The sequence below is a fragment of the Hyla sarda genome, chromosome 12 (assembly GCF_029499605.1).
Source record: "Hyla sarda isolate aHylSar1 chromosome 12, aHylSar1.hap1, whole genome shotgun sequence".
Classification (NCBI taxonomy): Eukaryota; Metazoa; Chordata; class Amphibia; order Anura; family Hylidae; genus Hyla; species Hyla sarda.
In genome coordinates, this window is record NC_079200.1 from 59866545 (window position 1) to 59888188 (window position 21644).

A 21644-nucleotide genomic window follows, 5' to 3' on the forward strand; every position below is an offset into this window, starting at 1 on the left:
TGTGACGTGCGGTTCCGCCTCCAAAACTCACTGCCCACATAGGGCTGCCGACAGAAAGCCCTTTGTGAATAGTGAGCGAGGAATACACAACGGATTTCCCGCTGCTGACAAAAATTTTGTGCAGCATGAAATACGCTGCGTATATGCCAGGTGGGAACGCACCCTAAATGGTCAATTTATGTACAGTTTTTTCTATTTTGTTATGATGTGGCTACAATAAAAAATACTGTATAAAGTTTTCCCCAATATTCTGCGCTCAATACCCCATAATGACAAAGTAAAAACAGAAGTTAAGACATTTTTGGGAATTTTTCAAAAATCTAAAAGAAATTTACACATAGACATGAGTATTCAGACCCTTTTCTATGACATTTAAAATGTACCTCTGGGCCTCCCATTTCTCCTGATCTCTGAGATGTTTCTCCCCCTTGATCGGAGTCACCTGTGGTAAATTCAGGGGATTGGACATGAATTGGAAAGACACGGCCCTGTGTATATAAGATCTCACAGCTGACAATAGATATTACAGCAAAAAACAAGTCATGAGGGGGAAAGAACTGCACGTAGAGCTGAAAAACTTGAAGCCAAAACATAACAAAATGTGAAAAAGTGAAAGGGTCTGAAGACTTTCCAAATGCTTTGTATATTTCACATGCCGTTTTATGACTATAGGGACAGCAACCTGTGTAATGTGGGGTCCACACTGTAGTTTCATCTTGAATACATATGATCACAACAATATTTTATCACACTATACAACCTCTAAGTTGTATGGAGTCATCAAACATCACCCATGACAACATGAGCCCATTATTTACCTCCTTATAGTACCAATCTCCCACAGATTTACATTTTTTTGTTGTATACCATATGAATCTGCCACAATCGGAGAATAATTTTGCAATTTGGTGCCATACAAAAACACAATAGATGCTGCAAGGATACCATGGCTTCCATACCCGACACCCAAGTAGAATGTTGGTGCATAGCCCTGATATATAGAATAGGGCTCATTCTGGAGACTTCTCTGTATGTCATACAGTTTTCTTTGCAATTTACCACCCAGCTTGCTACAGTATTTGCACCTCTTAGAGAAACTAAATTTGTCTTTACCGATTAAAAAGAAGTAAGTTGTTATTGGTGATAACAGTTGCTCATACAGGCCTTGATAACAGTTGCTCACACAGGCCTTTCATGATCAATGACAGCAGGTAAAGGGTGGACAATCTTTCTGGGAACATTCTGAGAATATTTTGTCTTGAAAGATCAGAAGGACCTTGCATCCAACCATCCAGTCTTTCCATATGATGACAGTCGGTAATGGATTGGCCCAAATGATTGATTGTTGTTAAGTTTTAACCAACAACAATCAGTTGTTTTAGTTGAAATCATCCAATTTTATCAACTTTAAAAAAGTCCCTTTATTGGTTGATCGTCTGCAGCTTTTGGTGTTTGTCACTTTGGATCGTGAGCTGAATATTCTGTGTCCTATTTCAGCAATTTGTTTACTTATTCCGCATGCACATGAGCCGTACTGTCATTGTAATGAATGCGCAGGATCGGCTCTGCCTTGCAATACAAGTTTTTCTGCTGATGCATCATTATAACACGCTGCTCCCTATAATGGTAATGGAACAGATCATTTTCAGATGCTTGTACGAGACAATAACGGGAGTCCCTCTAGATTTGCAGGGCGTTTAGTGAGTGCGTCCCCCCTTACTCTTTTCTGCAGCCCTGAATGCATATTGTTGCTTCAAAGTGCTTAATAAGAGTCTGCGATTTTTCTCATTGCAATGAATAATGTTCAGAGGCTTTGAAGCCAATCTCTTTGGGAATATTGCTGGTTTTAAGGAGCCAGCTCACACTTGATATCACTATTCCCATGACTGACCGGGTTGCCTTAATCAGCAGAGCTGCGTGTCATATGGTGCGACTCGGGAGCTGAGCTCAGACACAAATGCTAAATTTCATTCAGGCTTCGGCTCTATAGCTAATGAATTGATTAACTACCGAATCATTTCTATGGCTTCAGTTTCTTTGAGGACTTGAAGTAAATAGATACTTAACAATTAAGGCCTCCTTTACATATATCAGCCATCCGGCGGTGTTTCCCTCCCGTGTGCAGAACTGATCTCATTCATTTTTAATGAGACAGTTCGCATTCATCCGGGTCTCAGTTTTGATTTGCTGGACCGGCACCGCACCAGAATGGGATTCGGAAAAAATGGAGGCTGGATGCTACACAACTGGTGACAACTGATGCGTGTTGTAATCATTTGTCGCATCAGTTGCGTTGAAATTTAGGCTAGGATTACATATACCGGACATATGTAATCCTAGCCTAACTGGGCACTGTTATTTTTAATAACTTTTTATATAATGTTGATAATAGCATTTTATGTATATTTGTAATATACATTGGTTGAAAATGTGTATAGTTTTGGGTTAAGCAGAGCTCTGTACAGAGCCCTACTTGTCCTGCTCACACTTCCTGTATTTGGTCTCCTTACAGAGACACACAGGCAATAGTTGCAGGGACAAGACAGCATTTCTTTAAGGGGTACTCCGGTGGAAAACTTTTTTTTTTTTTTTTAAATCAACTGGTGCCAGAAAGTTAAACAGATTTGTAAATCACTTCTATTAAAAAAAATCTGAATCCTTCCAGTACTTATTACCTGCTGAATACTACATAGGAAATTATTTTCTTTTTGGAACACAGAGCTGTCTGCTGACATCATGAGCACAGTGCTCTCTGCTGAAATCTCTGTCCATTTTAAGAATTGTCCAGAGTAGGAGAAAATCCCCAAAGCAAACATATACTGCTCTGTTCCTAAAATGGACAAAGATGTCAGCAGAGAGCACTGTGCTTGTGATGTCAGCAGAAAGCTCTGTGTTCCGAAAATAATTTCCTCTGTAGTATTCAGCAGCTAATTAGTACTGGAAGGATTAAGATTTTTTAATAGAAGTCATTTACAAATCTGTTTAACTTTCTGGCACCAGTTGATTTACAAAAAAAGTTTTCTACCGGAGTACCCCTTTAACTCAAAAATGTACATATTTTTTAACCAATGTATATTGCATAATGTTATTATCTACATTATATAAAATATTTTCGCAAATTACAGGTACACTTTAAAGCATTACACTTGGGTTTACCATTTCACAGGATCCTCCTCTTAATGTGCACCTGTAGCCCCCTATACCACCCTGCAAAATACAACAGTATCCAACCACTATCAACTACAGTGGTCCCTCAAGTTACAATATTAATTGGTTCTGGGACGACCATTGTATGTTCAGACCATTGTATGTTGAAACCATTGCATGTTGAGACCATAACTCTATGGAAACCTGGTAATTGGTTCTAAAGCCACCAAAATGTCATCCAAAAATAGGAAAAAGTGAGAATTAAACAAAAATAAGTAGATAACTAAAAGAGATAAAGCAAATCCTTACATATAAAAGTGAGAAAGATCAGAGATAAAGCAAATATAAAAGTGAGAAAGATAGAGATAAAGCAAATCCTTACATATAAAAGTGAGAAAGATCACTGTCTATGTCAGTGTTTCCCAAAGATGGTGCCTCCAGCTGTTGCAAAACTACAACTCCCAGCATGCCCGGACAGCCTTCGGCTGTCCGGGCATGCTGGGAGTTGTAGTTTTGCAACAGCTGGAGGCACCCTCTTTGGGAAACACTGGTCTATATAGAGGACAGAAGCTTCTTCAGGGTCCTGTACAGAACACGCAATGTCCTAAAAAAAAAAAAGTAAAATGGAGCCGCCCTTACCTGATGCCCAAAGGAGAAGCTAACTGTGGCACAGGTAAATAGTACAGAACATGTAATACCTCCCTGTACTGTAGGGAGGCGCTACCAGACACCAGTCAGTGCATGCACTTTAGAACTACAGGGGTTTTACCAGTCAAATATCCATTCTGATTGGTCGGTTCTTCCGGCCATTGACATGTTTTTCAGATTCCATAGCATTGTATGTTGAGTCTGGTTTCAAGTTACAATGGTCCAGAAAAGACCATTGTATGTTGAAACTATTGTATGTTGAGGCCATTGTAAGTTGAGGGATCACTGTACTTTACATGTTCTTATTATTGAGGATCCCAGCAGCAGATTCCCCTGTGATCATGTGACATGTCTACAACTGTATCTGTAAGTTTGTAAGTAACAAAACGTTTTCTAACATTTTCAGATTACAGAAAATCCCATTTATCTGCTTCTAGAATAATAAAAAAAAAATTATAATTCAAAAAGGATTTTATTAGAAACAATTAAAACAAAACATTAAGCACATTACAGAGAGCTTCCAAAAAATTAGCAAAGGAACCTGGAGGGTCCAACCAGTGCAATCAATGCTTTACAGGAATACATAGAAACAATAACAAATATATAGCAGAGCTCACGGGAACAAGCAAAACTGGGAGATAAGGTTGGGTTCACATATGTCCGGCATCCGGCATAGGTTAACTCAGCCTACATCTTGATGCAACTGATGCAACAACTGATGACTAGTGTTGGATGCGAATATTTGCATTTCGAATTTTTATTGCGAATATCACAAATTTGCGAGTATTGCGAATATATTCGCTATATATTAGAAATTACGAATATTCACTTTTTTCCACATATGCGCATAGTGCAAAAGAGAAGACGACAACAACAAAAAAAAAAAAAAGAAAAAGGGGGAACAAAGAAAAGAAGACAAAATAGAGAGAGAGATAGGAGGACAGAAGAAGGAGAAGGGGGACACCCAACATACAGAGAGCTAAAAAGAGGGCCAGGACTGGACTGCTCCAGCGCACCGTGAGACTGCAACCTGTAAGAGCGAGGGAGGAAAACACCCCACATGGGTTTGGACCAGAGGAATTAAGTGACAAACCAATACCTGGAAGAAGTACAGAACTCCAGCCAGGGTAGCCATGTAGCGGTGTATTGAGTTATATCGGTAGGGCCGACAACCAGGAGCTCCTTCATCTCTTTGCCCGATGCAAATGCTGGTCCTGCTATCTCACTAGACCAGTGACCGTGTTCCAGGGAGATAGCTCCAACTAGGCTGATCATATCTCTACTCCTAAATTGCCTCCTTATCAAGCTGCTTTTGGCCTGGTGGGTGTTGCAGACCCTGCAGCTCATCTCGATCAGCAGCAGATGCTTTCATCAGTATTTTACACCGTATAGGGGTGTTGTTCTCTTTCTATTATAAATATTGGAGCAGCAGCTTTATTAAACAGGTCTTTTATTATAGATTTAGGTGTCCTGACATCTAACTGGTGGAAACACCTCATATACCTGTATGTATGGTATTTAAAGCTAGAAATTTGACTGCATAATTTAGACTTTAGATTTAACACTTCCTGCACCACACTACCACTATATCTCATATATATCTTGTGGGGATTGAGCAGGCAAAGGAATTGTAAATGCTGATCCCTGCCTTTTAAAGGAAATCTGTCATCAGTGTCACTTGCATTAACCTGTTGGTACAGACAGGTAGTGCAGGTGACACTGATGACACCATACTTACCTGGTCCTGTTCCGTGCTGTGGTTCTCCCGCGATCTTCCGCCATATCTTCCTTTCCAAAGCCGACTTGGAGCATGGGCAGAGCTTATTGACATCACTAAGCCTCGCCCATGCTCCAAGTAGGCCTGAGAACTTAGAGCCTTAGATGCTGCAATTAATAGCAACTACAGCATCTATGGAGTTAGAGACAGAGAAGGCTCCCTCCTGCTTAAACCTGAGGGCCCTATATAGGCTGTCCTAATGAGTTTCATGAAGTTGTCCATGATTATAAAGACACACTTTCTTTCTTCCAAAAATAGCGCCACACCTGTCTAAAGGTTGTATGTGACATTGAAGGCTAGCCTTATTTATTTCAAAGGAGCCGTAATACCAGACACAACCCATGGACAGGTGCAGCGCTGTTTCTGGAAGAAAGCTACTTTTTTTTTTTTATCCTGGCAACCGCTCTTTACAAAACATTTGTGTGTTATTTATTTCTGTCAGCAGTCTGGGCCAATGAACCAGTCCTGTAGTAGGCATTTGCTTTCCTCATGTTGTATTCGATAACATAAAGCTGGCCATGCACATTAGATAACTGATGGGAAAACTCTCCTCTCATGGAAGAAGTTGAGAGAGAAGGACCGACATGTTGGATTTCAGCTACCCAATGCTTTCGTTCTCAGAGAGGAAAACTGGCACCAGAGAAGTCTGGAAGTAGCTTTTTTCCCCACTCTTCATTAAAATGTACCTGTCAGATGAATATGTTACTCAGTACCTAATCGTGACCATGTATATCTAATTTCTATGCTTCTATCACCTATATTTATTATAAAAATATCTCTCTTTATTAGCTCACTGTGTTAGAAATTCTCTCAGGGGCTGGGGGCATGTCCCTCCCTTGTGGTGGTCGGAGGTGATTGGTGGGTCTGCTCATGCAGCCTTGTCCATGAGTCATCTCTTGTCCATGACTCATGGACAAGCCTTATGCTGCTGCAGGACTGGTTAGTGTCCCAGGAGGTATGGGAACCCCTAGTGGTGGGATTTTTAGGGGCTGTTTTCTTTTCTAAATATTCATAAATTTTTTGGACAATCATATAACAAAAGGTCTTTAATTTTCATCAGGGACAACATATGAAAAGTTTTTGGATCTGACAGTGCCCATGTAAGGCTTTTGTGTTAAAGCAGTGCACAGCAGGCTTCACTTAAAGGGGTACTCCACTGGAAAACATGATTATATATATATTTTTTATCAACTGGTTCCCGAAAGTTAAACAGATTTGTAAATGACTTCTATTTACAAATCCTAATCCTATCATTACTTATCAACTGCTCTATGCTACACAGGAAGTTCTTTTCTTTTTGAATTTCCTTTCTGCCTTACCACAGTGCTTTCTGCTGACACTTCTTCCTATTTAAGGAACTGTCCCGAGCAGCATATGTTTGCTATGGGGATTTGCTCCTACTCCAGACAATTCCTTAAATGGACAGAGGTGTCAGCAGAAAGCACTGTGGTCAGGCAGAAAGGATATTCAAAAGAAAAGAACTTCCTGTGTAGCATAGAGCAGTTGATAAGTATTGGAAGAATTAAGATTTTTAAATAGAAGTATTTATAAATCTGTTTAACTTTCTGGCACCAGTTGATTTAAAAAAAAATGTTTTCTAGTGGAGTACCCCTTTAACATAAGTGCCAGGATAAACTCCCATATACCCAACCAAGGACACAAGTGTGGCATTTTGGCCATTGTTTGGGACATATGAAACAGTGTCTATCTGATGGAATAGCATCCATTAAAGGGGTACTGTAGTGGAAAATATTTTTTATTTTTAAATTAATTGGTCCCAGAAAGTTAAACATATTTGTAAATTACTTATAAATAAAAATCTTAATCCTTCCAGTACTTATCACCTGTATGCTCAGGAGGATATTCTTTTCTTTTTGAATTTCTTTTCAGTTTTACCACAGTGCTCTCTGCTGACACCTCTGAGCATGTCAGGAACTGTCCAGAGCAGGAGAGGTTTGCTATGGGGATTGGCTCCTGCTCTGGAGTGGACAGAGGTGTCAGCAGAGAGCACTGTGGTCAGACAGAAAATAACTTCCTCTTGAGCATACAGCAGCTGAGAAGTACTGGAAGAATTAAGATTTAGAAGTAATTTACAAATCTGCTTACCTTTCTTGCACCAGTTTATTAAAAAATAAAAATAGTTTTTCACCAGAGTACCCTTCAAGCTGGATGCAGCAAAAAAAATAAAAAATAAATAAATATATATATATATACCGCACTGTATACGTCCTTTTACTTTGGGACCCCATGTATGACAGATGTCATTAAGTTGCATCCATCATAAGTATACATCAGACATACAAGTTGGGGACTTCCCCTGATGTCTATATCTGTGGACACTGCCTAACACAGTGTGAAACAAGCCTAAGAATGTATACTCTGACCAGGAATGTGTATGAGGGACTGTGAGAGATGGCAGCTGGCTGGATTCTCATAAAAGCAATGGGAAGTAGTATCCACATTGACTTCATGGTGAAATACTGTGGGCACAAGACTTTAGGCTGGCTTCAGGGCCGGTTTTATGACTTAATGTGGTCCTGGGCAAAATGAAAAGTGGGGCCCCAAAAGCCAAACTAGTCAGTCACATTTAGTTAATTCAGGATGTAGCATGCCAAGTGTGTTGCAAGATTATTAACCTCATAAGGACACAGGGCGTACCTGTATGCCCTGTGCCCGCTCCCCTGCTATGACACGGGCTCACAGGCTGACCCCGCATCATAGCTGGGTGGTCCCAGCGGCTATCAGCCACCAGGACCCATGTCTAATGCCGTACATCAACGATTGCAGTGATGCTCAGCATTAACCTCTTAGACATGGCAATCAAAGTTGATCACCGCAACTAAAATTAAGATAAACTGTTCCCGGCAGCTCAGTCAGGCTGTTCGGGACCGCCGCTGTGAAATCAACTGGATCAGCAGAGTGCCGATAACACTGATCTATGCTATGGCATAGCATTGAACAGTTTATGCAATCAGAAGATTGCATGTAGTAGTCCACTACAGGGGCTAAAAAATGGTGTAAAAAATAAAAATCAAAGTTAATAAATGTGATTTACCCCTTCCCTAATAAAAGTTTGAATCACCCCCCTTTTCCAATAAACAAAAATAAACATAAACATATGTGGTTTAGCCACGTGTGTAAATGTCAAAACTATAAAAATATAACGTTAATTAAACTGTACGGTCAAAAATGAAAGAAGCGATCTGATTGGTTGCTATGGACAACTCAGCAACTTTTCCTCTGTACAGGTTTTGATAAATCTCCCCCAGTATTTTGATCAGTATAGAAAAATAAGCAACTCTTTCCATTATACTTTTGTTTTGTGCCTACTACTGGCTTTGGCTACAAATAATTGACCAAAATACTACATTCCATAGTAGATAACACCCAGTGCTGCTTGTTTCTCTCCTATAGCAAATACTTATAGCATAAAACTGACAACTAGATATTAGCATTAGGTTTTTGTGTCTTCAAGCTGTGAGTTAAAGGGGTATTCCAGGCAAAAACGTTTTTTATATATATATCAACTGGCTCCGGAAAGTTAAACAGATTTGTAAATTACTTCAATTAAAAAATCTTAATCCTTCCAATAGTTATTAGCTTCTGAAGTTGAGTTGCTGTTTTCTGTCTAACTGCTTTCTGATGACTCATGTCCCAGGAGCTGTGCAGCTCCTATGGGGATATTTTCCCATCATGCACAGCTCCCGGGACGTGACATCATCATTGAGCAGTTAGACAGAAAACTTCAGTAGCTAATAACTATTGGAAGGATTAAGATTTTTTAATAGAAGTAATTTACAAATCTGTTTAACTTTCCGGAGCCAGTTGATATATAAAAAAAAGTTTTTGCCTGGAATACCCCTTTAATTTTACCTGCAACCCGTTGCTTAGAATTATCAGTCTGAGATGTTGTAGGACTACAAGCATCAGAATGTCCAAGCCACCTTTGCCCAGTACAATCCCAGTAGCCGGAGTCATATGTCACTTTCAGTGGCCCTGTGACTGACCAGCTCTTTCTGCTTCACTTGACTCTCCTCCTGGGAGATGAATGCCAGTGAGCACGGCACAGATGGGGCCCGATACTTGAAAGTCATCTGCATATGAAGAATTTAAATCTTTAGCCTTGGTGATTTGAACAGAAAGCCAATTATGGGGCTGAGCTCGCTCTGAGATGAAGCTGTAATTTGAGGCTTGTGAAATTAATCCTTTAAAGCGCACAGTGGCAAACATGCTGCGGCTTGTATCAAGTGCCGCCATCCCGCGTCCCTTATTTGCTCCTTCACTCTTAATACAGTTAATGAAGAGGTGTTGAACCGGCTCACCCCAAGAGAAGGATTTAAAGAAGCACTTCAGGGTTGTTTTATGCACATATAATGCATGCTCACCATCATTTTTCCAACTGTGACATCTGTTTTGTTCCAGTACAGCAGCATCCATGCATTGCATCACTATATATATGGGTCATGTGATCACTGATCTGACCCTCAGAGTGCTTAAAATCAGAGCGCTTAATGTATCAGAAGAAGTAGTTTGCTCTGGGTCAGCTGACTTCCTGTGAACTACAGGATGATATAATCACCTATCAGGTCCCTTCTAGCTGCTCACTGCCACCCCCTCTCTGGAAAGCCAGAGGATTCAATGGAAATGTATGCAGCATAAGAAAATAATTTCTGTACTGAAATAGGAATTAGTATGGCTGAAAACCCATGCATAAAGATAAACCTCTACATTATTCTCTAATAATAGCTTATGCTGCACAGCTGTTTTTTTTTTCCTGTAGTGATTCTTTAATGTAAATATGTGATTGCATGACTGCACCTTGAGGATCAGACATTGATGGTCTATTGACAGGATTTGCCATATGTATTTGGTGTCCAAGGGGTGAAAGGAGTAGTTGTCAATTCGTGATGCCATGGCACCTTTAACCGATATGGTCCAAGATTTGAGATAGCTCTCCTGGGCCAAGTGCAGGGACAATGATGACACCAGTGCTTGGTTACAGATAACTATCTTTTACTGTAGCAGGGATAGTTGTTGAAATCCACACAGTACAAGGTTTAGTGCAAAGGAAAGTACAGAATGAACCCGGGAAGCCTGTCGCCTTGCGTTGCTGCAACTGCAGATTAAAGATTGACAGCCCACTATGAATTTGAGAGACCTGGTCCTGACTGACCACCTAACTGAAGAGAATGTTTTCCCCCGGAATTTTATGCTCATCGCTAGGCTTTGACTTTCACCTTAGCGAGGGGGTCTCCTGAAATTGGCGTGGCTGCAGATTTGACTTCTTCACTCACTTCTCCACACATCACTGAACTGAACTGCAGCTCCTCACCAGACTGAACACTGACTGACTAGCTCATCCCCCTTACACTACACAAAGGCCAATGTTGGGGGGCTCCCATTGGGGGGTCAGGGTCCCCTGGTTCACTCTGCAAAGCTTCCTTAAATGTACAGTAACATAATTTACCACAGCACAACACAGTGCAATATTATAGAATACTAGAGGGAGTAGAGGGGCCCAGAACAGGTACCTAAGGCAATGTTTACCTGACAGAACCCACTCCCATGCTGGGACACCACATATAAATTCCCTTTAACCTTTCGGTATGTTTTTGGAGAGTGGGGGGGGCAGTGCACGTGGAGGAAACCAACACAGATAGGAGACATAACATTATCCTGTAACAAGCCATTCACCTATATGAGTTTCACACGACCAAGACATATTTCCATCCTCAGAAAGTGAACAGTGACGTGATATGTAATGTTTATTAGAATGTATCATAACTGCATTGCACATTGATTTTTCACTCTTTTATTGTATTGGTGATGTATATAAAATGTATTTCCCCCCCAGGTACCTATGTAATGACAGTGACTGCGCATGATGCAGACGACAAAACCACCTCAAATGGAATAGTGATGTATCGAATAATGACGCAGAGTCCGCAGAGCCCATCCCAGGACATGTTTGTAATTCATAGTGAGACTGGAATCATTAATACAGTGGCTGCTGGTCTGGATCGAGAGGTGAGTACATTTATTTCCGACACGAGGGCTGTATTCTGAATAATGTTCATTCAGTACACTTCACGAGTTATAGGCTTCAACATGGAGCTGCTGAAAGGCTATGAAACCACACTTTGTTTTCTTAATGTGTAAATATGGCCAATAGTATTACTACATCAGGGTTACATTTTGATTATCATGTTGTGTGTGTGGAGGGGAAGAGGGGGTGGCTAACTGAATGACAGAGCGGGGGCCACTACCTTTTTTCTATTTGCCTAGATTCCGGAGGTGCTATTGACTGCAGCATCTACTGTAGGAGGTTAAAGGGGTACTTTTTTTTTTTTAAATCAACTGGTGCTAGAAAGTTAAATAGATTTGTAAATTACTTCTATTAAAAAATCATAATCCTTCCAGCACTTTTTAGCTGCTGTATACTACAGAGGAAATTATTATCTTTTTGGAAGAAAATAATTTCCTAAAATGGACAGAGATGTCAGCAGAGAGCACTGTGCTGATGATGTCAGCAGAGAGCTCTGTGTTCAAAAAAGAAAACAATTTCCTCTGTAGTATTCAGCAGCTAATAAGTACTTGAAGGATTAAGATTTTTAATAGAAGTAATTTACAAATCTGTGTAACTTTCTGGCACCAGTTGATTTAAAAATAATAATAATTCCACCGGACTACCCCTTTAAACAGTTAAAGGGGTACTCTGCCCCTAGACATCTTATCCCCTATCCAAAGGATAGGGGATAAGATGTCGGATTGCCGCGGTCCCGCTGCTGGGGACCCCCTGGATCGTGAAGTCACGACTACGCCCCCATGTGATGTCAAAGGTAATGGACTGGCCAAGCATGTCTTCAGACCAAAACCCTATTGATAATCTGTGGGGTATCCTTGAACATAAAGTGGGGGAGTGCAAGGTCTCTAACATCCATCAGCTCTGTGATGTTTCGGGGTGATAAATATAATGTCATCCATGCTCTGCCTCTTTTTGGCAATTTCAGTAATGGGAGGGGTATAGTCAATATCAAATAAAGCGCAGCCAGGTTCAGAAATGCAAAAGATATATATATATAGAAGAATCAAGATGACATTTTCAGTTTTAAGTGTTTCAGTTTCTAATATATATTTATCTTAATGCTAATAAATGCATCCTATTATTCATACACACTCATAATATGGTGCATTCATTAGTGTTAAAGGGGTTATCCAGGAAAAAACATTTATATATATATATATGAACTGGCTCCAGAAAGTTAAACAGATTTGTAAATTACTTCTATTAAAAAATCTTAATCCTTTCAGTACTTATGAGCTGCTGAAGTTGAGTTGTTCTTTTCTGTCTAAGTGCTCTCTGATGACACGTGTCTCGGGAACCGCCCAGTTTAGAAGCAAATCCCCATAGCAAACCTCTTCTACTCTGTGCAGTTCCCGAGACAAGCAGATTATGTGCATGAACCATAATGGCATATTCAGATGTGCAAAATAATCTTCAAGAAAATCTGTGATATGCATACTCTAAAGATATATTCAGAAACCGAACAGCACAGAATTTCGGACCTAAACAAGACATAGTGTTAAGAGGTGGAAATTTACCAAATACTTTTTTTCAGTTCGGTATTTAATGGGTGTTCAAGACCAGAATTAGTTTTGCCGATTTTTCTATATTTTAGTTTAACGGCTACAATTTTTTTAACATTCGTTGCACATTATTTGCCAGAATATTTAGCTTACAATTTAAAACATTTATTTTTTTTTTAAATTCTAGTAAGGGGGAAATTTCCTGCAGTTTTATATAAGCTTGGACCAGGGTTACTTTTCCTGAATTTTGCACAGCTCCACTGTCCTAAAAGTGGTGCAATGATTTCCCATACATTATGCTTAATAGAGGACTACATGATCTTTCTGCATGCACAGCACTATGTATGTCACCACAGCACTTCTGGTAGAGAAACCTGAGTGCCACCAAATTAGGGGATAAATAAAGGTTTTGGGTGTTTTTTTTTTTTTTTTTACCCTGGTTCCAGCCTGTAAACGATTTCTAAAAAAACTAAAGCAAAATTCACTTTTTATTTATATTTTTTTATATATCTTGTCTATTTTAGAGTAAACTGGGTCGGGACTATCGTTACAGCACTATTATTTATTACGGCAACTTTTTATATTTATGGTTTATAATTACTGAATAAGCAGTGAGCACCTTTTCTGTCTTCTCACCTGGGTCGTGTTGGGCACGCAACATTAGGCTTTGTAGTCATTCTGGCAGCCAGTTTAAACCCGTGCCGTAAGTTTACAATGGCACAGGTTTCAGGCTGTAAATGTTTAGCGGGTGGTCCATAACAGGTTAATCAGCGCTTTATAACTTATTCATGAACTGTGTGTCTGGATGAGTTTCATTATCTAGGAATGATATTATGTAATGTAGTAAATCTGGACAGATTGCGCCGGTAGTCGTACTGCTTCCTGACAGACCTGCCTTTTGTGATGCTATGCTAGGACTGTCACAAAACCAAACAGAACAATAAAGTTTTATCTATAGCGCTGTGTTTAATGTCTGCCGAAATGATCCCCTGTGAAATCCCTGCCTCCGAGCCCAGATAATGTTCATCTTGCTTCCTCATTGCATAAATGAATAGAAAAGATTTTTTTTTTCCTAAAGCGTGATACAAGTGATATCCTCTGTATCTTGTGCATTAGGATTTTCCTCTGTTTTGAATGCTTCTCTCCATCTCCCCAGAAATCTACCCCGATATCTTTACCCGTGCTCGCTGGTAATCAGCATTTACAAATTACCTGTGTAATGTATGCAAAGCTCATTAGCTTATAAGCCGTGTGGCAAATCTGAAGGGAATGTGTGCACTGGGCCGGGATTGATAAATCCAAGCCAAGTGCAAATCCAACCGCTGCCACCGCCGCGACAATTGGCGTCAACAAAATCGTAAATTAAAAAAGCCCAAAAACAAAAGCGACTCTCTGCCTTGTGCTGATATTATTGGTTGCTGAACAAGAAAACTGACGTTTAACAATTTGCATCATGTTCATGGGCTGCCTGGAAAGGGTTAAATCATCTGGATTACTGTTACCTTTACTCCAGGATTGTTGGTCAGAGAATGTAAACATTAGACACACAATAGGAGACAACCAACCATAATGTAATCATGTTATCTGATTGGATGGTATAGGCCACACCTCCACTTTTTTTTTGTTATTAATATTTTTTATTCAAAATATCCAATTACACAAAAAAGGAAAAAAAAGACAGCAAAGCATAAATCTCAAGTAATAATAAATCCTTTACAAAGATTATTTTCTTCATTCTTAATTAAGAGGTTTACATTTGCCCAAAGTTCTTTAAAGGGCGCTAAGGATAGGGGATAAGATGCCTGATCGCAGGGGTCCCCCGTGATCTTCCATGCCGCACCCCATTAGAATCAGCCCCCAGAGCGTGCTCGCTCCGGGTCTGATTACTGGCGATCACGGGGACGGAGCATAGTGACATCACGGCTCCGCCCGTGTGACGTCACACCCCACCCCCCCAATGCAAGCCTATGGAGGGGGCGTGACAGCTGTCACGCCCCCTCCATTGGCTTGCATTGAGGGGTTGGGGCATGACATCACACGGGGGCAGAGCCGTGACGTCACTATGCTCCGTCCCTGTGATCACCAGTAATCAGACCCGGAGCGATCACGCTCAGGGGGCTGATTCTAACAGGGTGCGACGTGGAAGAAAATGGGGGTCACCAGTGGCGGGACCCCCGCGATCAGGCATCTTATCCCCTATCCTTTGTATAGGGGATAAGATGTCTTAGCGCCAGAGTACCCCTTTAACAGATGGGGCTTTTTGACTTTTCCAATGTTTAGCAATCATTTTTCTAGCAATGTATAAAATTCTGTTCTATAATTTTGTCCTAGCCATATACCATCCATATACCCCAATAGACATATCTTGGTGTCTTCTGGTATTTCAGTTTCAAAAACATCCCAGATCCTCTGTAATACAGAGGACCAGAATACCTTCAGGACCAAACAGTCCCAAAGCCACACCTCCACTTTTTGATTCCCCTAATAATTTTCCTGACTGGACCTAGATAAAATATTAATCTGCATAAAAAGTCAAAAAAGTTACATTGTAGATGCATTTCACAGCTATACTACAACTATACTCCAGAGCTGCATGCACAATTCTACTGGTGTGAGAGCTGAAATCTCCTGCTTGCTCTGGTCATTTGCTTTAGCCATTACAGCAGACACTATTACCATTTCCACATTTATGGCATATCCATAGGATGTCTGATAGATGCAGACCCAACCTCTGAGAACAAGGGTCCACCAGTTCCCACAGCTGTCACGCCCCCTCCATTGGCTTGCATTGAGGGGTTGGGGCATGACATCACACGGGGGCAGAGCCGTGACGTCACTATGCTCCGTCCCTGTGATCACCAGTAATCAGACCCGGAGCGATCACGCTCAGGGGGCTGATTCTAACAGGGTGCGACGTGGAAGATCATGGGGGTCACCAGTGGCGGGACCCCCGCGATCAGGCATCTTATCCCCTATCCTTTGAATAGGGGATAAGATGTCTTAGCGCCGGAGTACCCCTTTAACAGATGGGGCTTTTTGACTTTTCCAATGTTTAGCAATCATTTTTCTAGCAATGTATAAAATTCTGTTCTATAATTTTGTCCTAGCCGTATACCATCCATATATCCCAATAGACATATCTTGGGGTCTTCTGGTATTTCAGTTTCAAAAACATCCCAGATCCTCTGTAATACAGAGGACCAGAATACCTTCAGGACCAAACAGTCCCAAAGCCACACCTCCACTTTTTGATTCCCCTAATAATTTTCCTGACTGGACCTAGATAAAATATTAATCTGCATAAAAAGTCGAAAAAGTTACATTGTAGATGCATTTCACAGCTATACTACAACTATACTCCAGAGCTGCATGCACAATTCTACTGGTGTGAGAGCTGAAATCTCCTGCTTGCTCTGGTCATTTGCTTTAGCCATTACAGCAGACACTATTACCATTTCCACATTTATGGCATATCCATAGGATGTCTGATAGATGCAGACCCAACCTCTGAGAACAAGGGTCCACCAGTTCCCACCAACCTCGAAAAAGGTGGTCAGAAAGCCCAAAACTGCCAACAGCTGTTTTAAGGATTTTGCGTAACTCTCTGGGAGTTGTGTAAGTAGTTTAGCACTGTCCCCTGTATGACGGCTTGTCTTTCATGTGACAAAGTAAAAAAATTTTTGCCACCATTTAGGGGTACGTAAAACTTCATTTTTATTAACTTTTAATTCCGTCATTGGTCATATTTGGTCATTGGTTATATTTGTGGCAATTAGGGGAAAGCAAGCAATTTCACCATCACTTTTTGCATTTTAAATTTTACAAAATTCAAACCTTCTTCTATGGCTTGTTATTATTACAGTAATACTGATACATACATGTCAAATATGTGGCAGTATGTGTTTTTTTCCCCAAAACAAATTATCTTTTTAACAAACCCATTTTGGGGTACATATTAAAAGGGTACTCCGGTGAAAACCTTTTTTCTTTTAAATCAACTGGTGCCAGAAATGTAAACAGATTTGTAAATAATTTCTATTAAAAAATCTTAATCCTTCCAGTACTTATTAGCTGCTGAATGCTACAGAGGAAATTCCTTTCTTTTTGGAACACTGATGACATCTCGAGCACTGTGCTCTCTGCTGACATCTCTGTCCATTTTAGCAACCGTGCATAGCTGATGTATGCAAAGGGCAACATGGTGGCTCAGTGGTTAGCACTGCTGCCTTGCAGTGCTAGGGCCGTGGGTTCAAAGCCTGCTAAGGACAACAATAAATAAAGAGTTATTATTATTATTATTATGACGTCAGCAAAGAGCACTGTGCTCGTGATGTCATCAGAGAGAATTCCAAAAAGAAAAGAATTTCCTCTGTAGTATTCAGCAGCTAATAAGTACAGGAAGGATTAAGATTTTTTAATAGAAGTAATTTACAAATCTGTTTAACTTTCTGGCACCAGTTGATTTAAAAGAAAAAAGGTTTTCACCAGAGTACCCCTTTAATTATTGATTAATTGTTGTTGTTTTTTTTTTCTTTTTTGAGAAATGGGGAAAAATAGGTTCCCATAGATTTCTGATGTAGTGGCCCACTGCAGAAAAAAAACTTGGACAAGTGTAGTCTATTTATGATTTGTAATGTATTTTTTTTTCCCGTCCATATTACAAATGCAAGTCCCGGCAAGACCACATTTTTTATCACCCAATATATATTGTTTTGGGTTTATCAGGCTCCACAGTTAGGCTGGGACTTGTATACATATTATGGACGTAAGATTATACATGCTACACGATTGTGTAAGATGTCCCAGGCGTTCCCCTTACCTTGAAAACTATCTTGCAGCTGCGGTTTGCTTTTGAACTTCCGTTTACATAATCATATGGATTTCTGTAGACAGATGCAATGTTTCAGTATCCTTTGACACCCCCCCCCCCCCCGTGAAAGCCTCCATAGGTTAACATTAGCACCTTTATAATGGCTTCTCACCACTTAGAGCTGGTACATAGCACTAATACAGTAACTCTGATGGTTATTCCAATTATTGTGTTTATTTTCAGTTTTCCCATTGGAGGGCACTCTCTTGGTTTGCACATTCTTCCTACACTCTTATCTTGTGTTCTGATGCATATTTTAAGAACCTCATAAAATCTATGTAAAGTAAATGAATACACAGCGGTAACCAAATGCCGAGCGCTCACAGAACAAATCAACACCAACAATGAATAGTTTTACTGTTACTATTGAGCAGAGAAAGGCATCAGCCTCTGATAATTGTTTCACGGCGGATCAATACGTGCTTATTAGGCCCGGGACTATTGCTTGATGCCGCCATACGATGAGACCTATTACTGTTCTGAAGACAGCAGAGCTCTAGAAAAGGATGACGCTTTCCTCCAGGACGTCTTTCTGATCAGATCACTGTATGTAGCACTGTCAGGAGAATGAGAAGAGCGTTCTTGTCAGAGACTTCAGAGAGATGACAGCAGGAGGGAAAGACCAATGGGGCGCCGGTTCGCACATCCCAATCTCCAAATTACATCATGCACAGGAGACTGCGAAAGAAAAGGGGCCTGTTAGAGCAGAGGATTGCAGACTGTCACTTTGAACAAAGAATCATGCTCATTCAGCTGGGAACGTGGTGCGTGTGAGATAGAATGCCTATTATTGTCTGTGCCCCCAGCTGATAACCGGCGCTTCGCTTTGGGATGTAGGCATCTACCTTATTGATCAGAGTGGCACCTATTTTTGTTCAGATACAGCCTGCCACTCACGACACTCGCCTGACCATCAATTCAGGTCACCCAAGGTCGCCTTGCAACAATAAGGTCGCAGAAAACTCCTCATTCCTTGTGTATGTACTCTATGTATAAAAACATCCCAACAACAAAGATGCAGGAAACAATCTTATTTCTTATGCTTATTTTATTTTGCTTTTATATTTTGTCACACTCTGTACTGTTACCATAGCAAACTATAGTCTAGAAGCATACATGGAATTGGCTAAGGTACTGATGCAGACATCTTCGGAACCAATTCTTTATTGTTGTACTGCATCTTGCATAGTTATGTAGATGATAAGGATGAAAACAGCCATTGGTCTATTAAGTCCAACCAATAATACTGTTGTGTTGTTATAGAAAAGGCATGGATCCCAGGTAGGCAGATGCCAATTGTCCCACACTAGGTGAAAAATTCCTTCCCGGCCCAAGTATGACAAGATAGGACTAAGCCTCTTTGGTGAGTTGGCCTTGTGACATGTTTCGGGGGAAAGATGACCATGTCACATTGTTACATCCAAGCTTAAAAAAGTAGATTTGGCCACGTTTCGACTTACCACAGCCAGAAGCGCATCCTGCATTGGTTTACTTGCAGTTTTTTTTAAATGCTAAAACCCACGGGTGTTGTGCAGCTGGATGAAAGTGGATGTGGTTGTGTTGCCACCTATATGTTGCCACAACCATGACCATTACTGTTGTCCTTTAGGTTGTGGCAACTTGTGCATCGTAAGATAACCACATCCACTTTCTTAAGTTGCCATACATGACATTGTAACACATTGATTTTGAACTGTGACACATGTCACAAGGCCAAGATGGCCATGTAGCTGTTGCATAAATCCCTAGGTGAAGAAAAAAAAAATTATTTTGTGTATACAGCTTCTGAGTAGATATGTAGATCTGTGGTAACAGATTAATCTGTCCTTGCCTCTTCTTGCATTCACACTCCCTTCCATCATTCCCCTCCTTCTTGTAAATCTTCCATATACTAGAAATAAGTAGGAAACAGATGGAAAGGAATATGATTGAACAATCAGACTACACAAAAGGTTTATAGCCTGTATTTATTCTGTCACATAGGTCTGCAAAGCTGTATACACAAAATGTTAAGAGAATTTTTTGACTGTTTGCTAACTTACTAGTTGGGCTAGATGCCCATATCCTTTAAAGGGGTATTCCGGCTATATACATCCAAACGATAGGTGATAAGATGTATGATTGCAGGGGTCCCGCCGCTGGGTGCAGGCCCTAGCATTCTGTGCCTGGCGCTGCCTCCGAGATGGGGATGTGACGTCATGACCACACCCCCTAGTGACGTCACGCCACGTCCCCTCCATTCTTGTCTACGGGAGGGGGCGTGACGGCCGTGGGGCTGCACCGAGATGGTGGGGGTCCCCAGTGGTGGGACCCCTGCAATCATACATCTTATCCCCTATCATTTGGATAGGGGATGAGATGTATAAAGCTGGAATGCCCCTTTAGCAGATCATTGAAATGCATAGTGTACATATACATCTGACCATAAATATGTAACACAATGATCTTGGGGGTATCGGAAAAGGGGAGTTTATAGCCCCTTTTCTGAGAACCCATATTAGGATGCCAGCAGCAGCGCAGTAAGTCTTGTATGAACCTTTCAACATTTCTCACCTTTAGTTTTGCCTAAAGTTTCTGTATTGTTGTCTAATTCATAGACACTGTGGATTTAAATTTTCTGATTAAATGATGAATCCCAACAAACTAACATTTTCTGATGAAATGATACGCCATATATCAGCCTTGTTCATGGATTCCAGACCTATACTTTTTATGTTATTACCTTCCTATGTGTTGCTGACAGGTAGTAATTTATGCAAATTAATTTATGCAGCTACCTAATACATATATAGGTGATGACATACATATGAGGCTAGGTTCACATTGTCATTTGCATCTGACCCATACAAGGTCCGTTTGGCTCTTTATTTTTTGGTGAGCAAAACAGACCATGAAACGGGTCGGATGCAAACAGCTACTGCCGGGTTCCCACGGACCCCATTCCCTAGCAAGGGGTCCGTCAGTGATCCAGTAATTTAACAAGAGTTTAGCGGAGAAAAAAGTAGTGCCATATTTTTTTCTCCACTAAACTTGACAGAACTGCCGACGGAGCTCCACATAGTGGAGCCCACTGTATAGAAAAGCATCGCCTTTTACAGTTACTGGGGGGAAATTATTAAGAGTGTCCTACTGTCCGCTCTATTTTCGTTAAAAAAATTCACGGCGGGTTTGGCGTGTGTGCAACAGATTCATCAAGTGGCAGACGGCACTTGATGAATTTGTTGTGTGGCAAGCCATGCTGCCAGTTTAGATAACTTTTTAGGTTTGATAGGAGTTAGCCAGAGTTAGCGTGTAAATGATGGGCTTGGCGCCAAACGTGCAACATTCTCACAAAAGTTGCACTCGATAAATCACTGACCACTGCACAAAGTGCTCTATATGAGGACACCTTCCAGTAAGGGTTTGGAAGAGTTCTAAAAGAAAAGTCGCAGAAAAGTCACACGGTCAGCCTGCTGCAACAATTCATGCGACAAATTTAGACAAAAAAAAAGTCTAAACAGTTTGACAAAGTAACATTTTTTATTATTCTTGGTATGTTTTTTTTATTATATAACTAAAATGATTGGTCAATGTATGCTGCTACACACTTATACAATAGCACATGCTAGAGGCTTC

General features: G+C 40.6%; 1 protein-coding gene across 4 annotated transcripts in view; it reads left to right on the forward strand.

The window, feature by feature from the left end:
• The window catches only part of CDH4 (cadherin 4), a 471037-nt gene that overhangs the window by 391489 nt on the left and 57904 nt on the right, over positions 1-21644 (forward strand). For all 4 annotated transcript variants that reach the window (XM_056548614.1, XM_056548613.1, XM_056548615.1 and 1 more), the window contains one exon: positions 11427-11599. In XM_056548614.1, coding sequence (XP_056404589.1) covers positions 11427-11599 — 173 coding nt within the window. The remainder of the gene's footprint in view (positions 1-11426; positions 11600-21644) is intronic.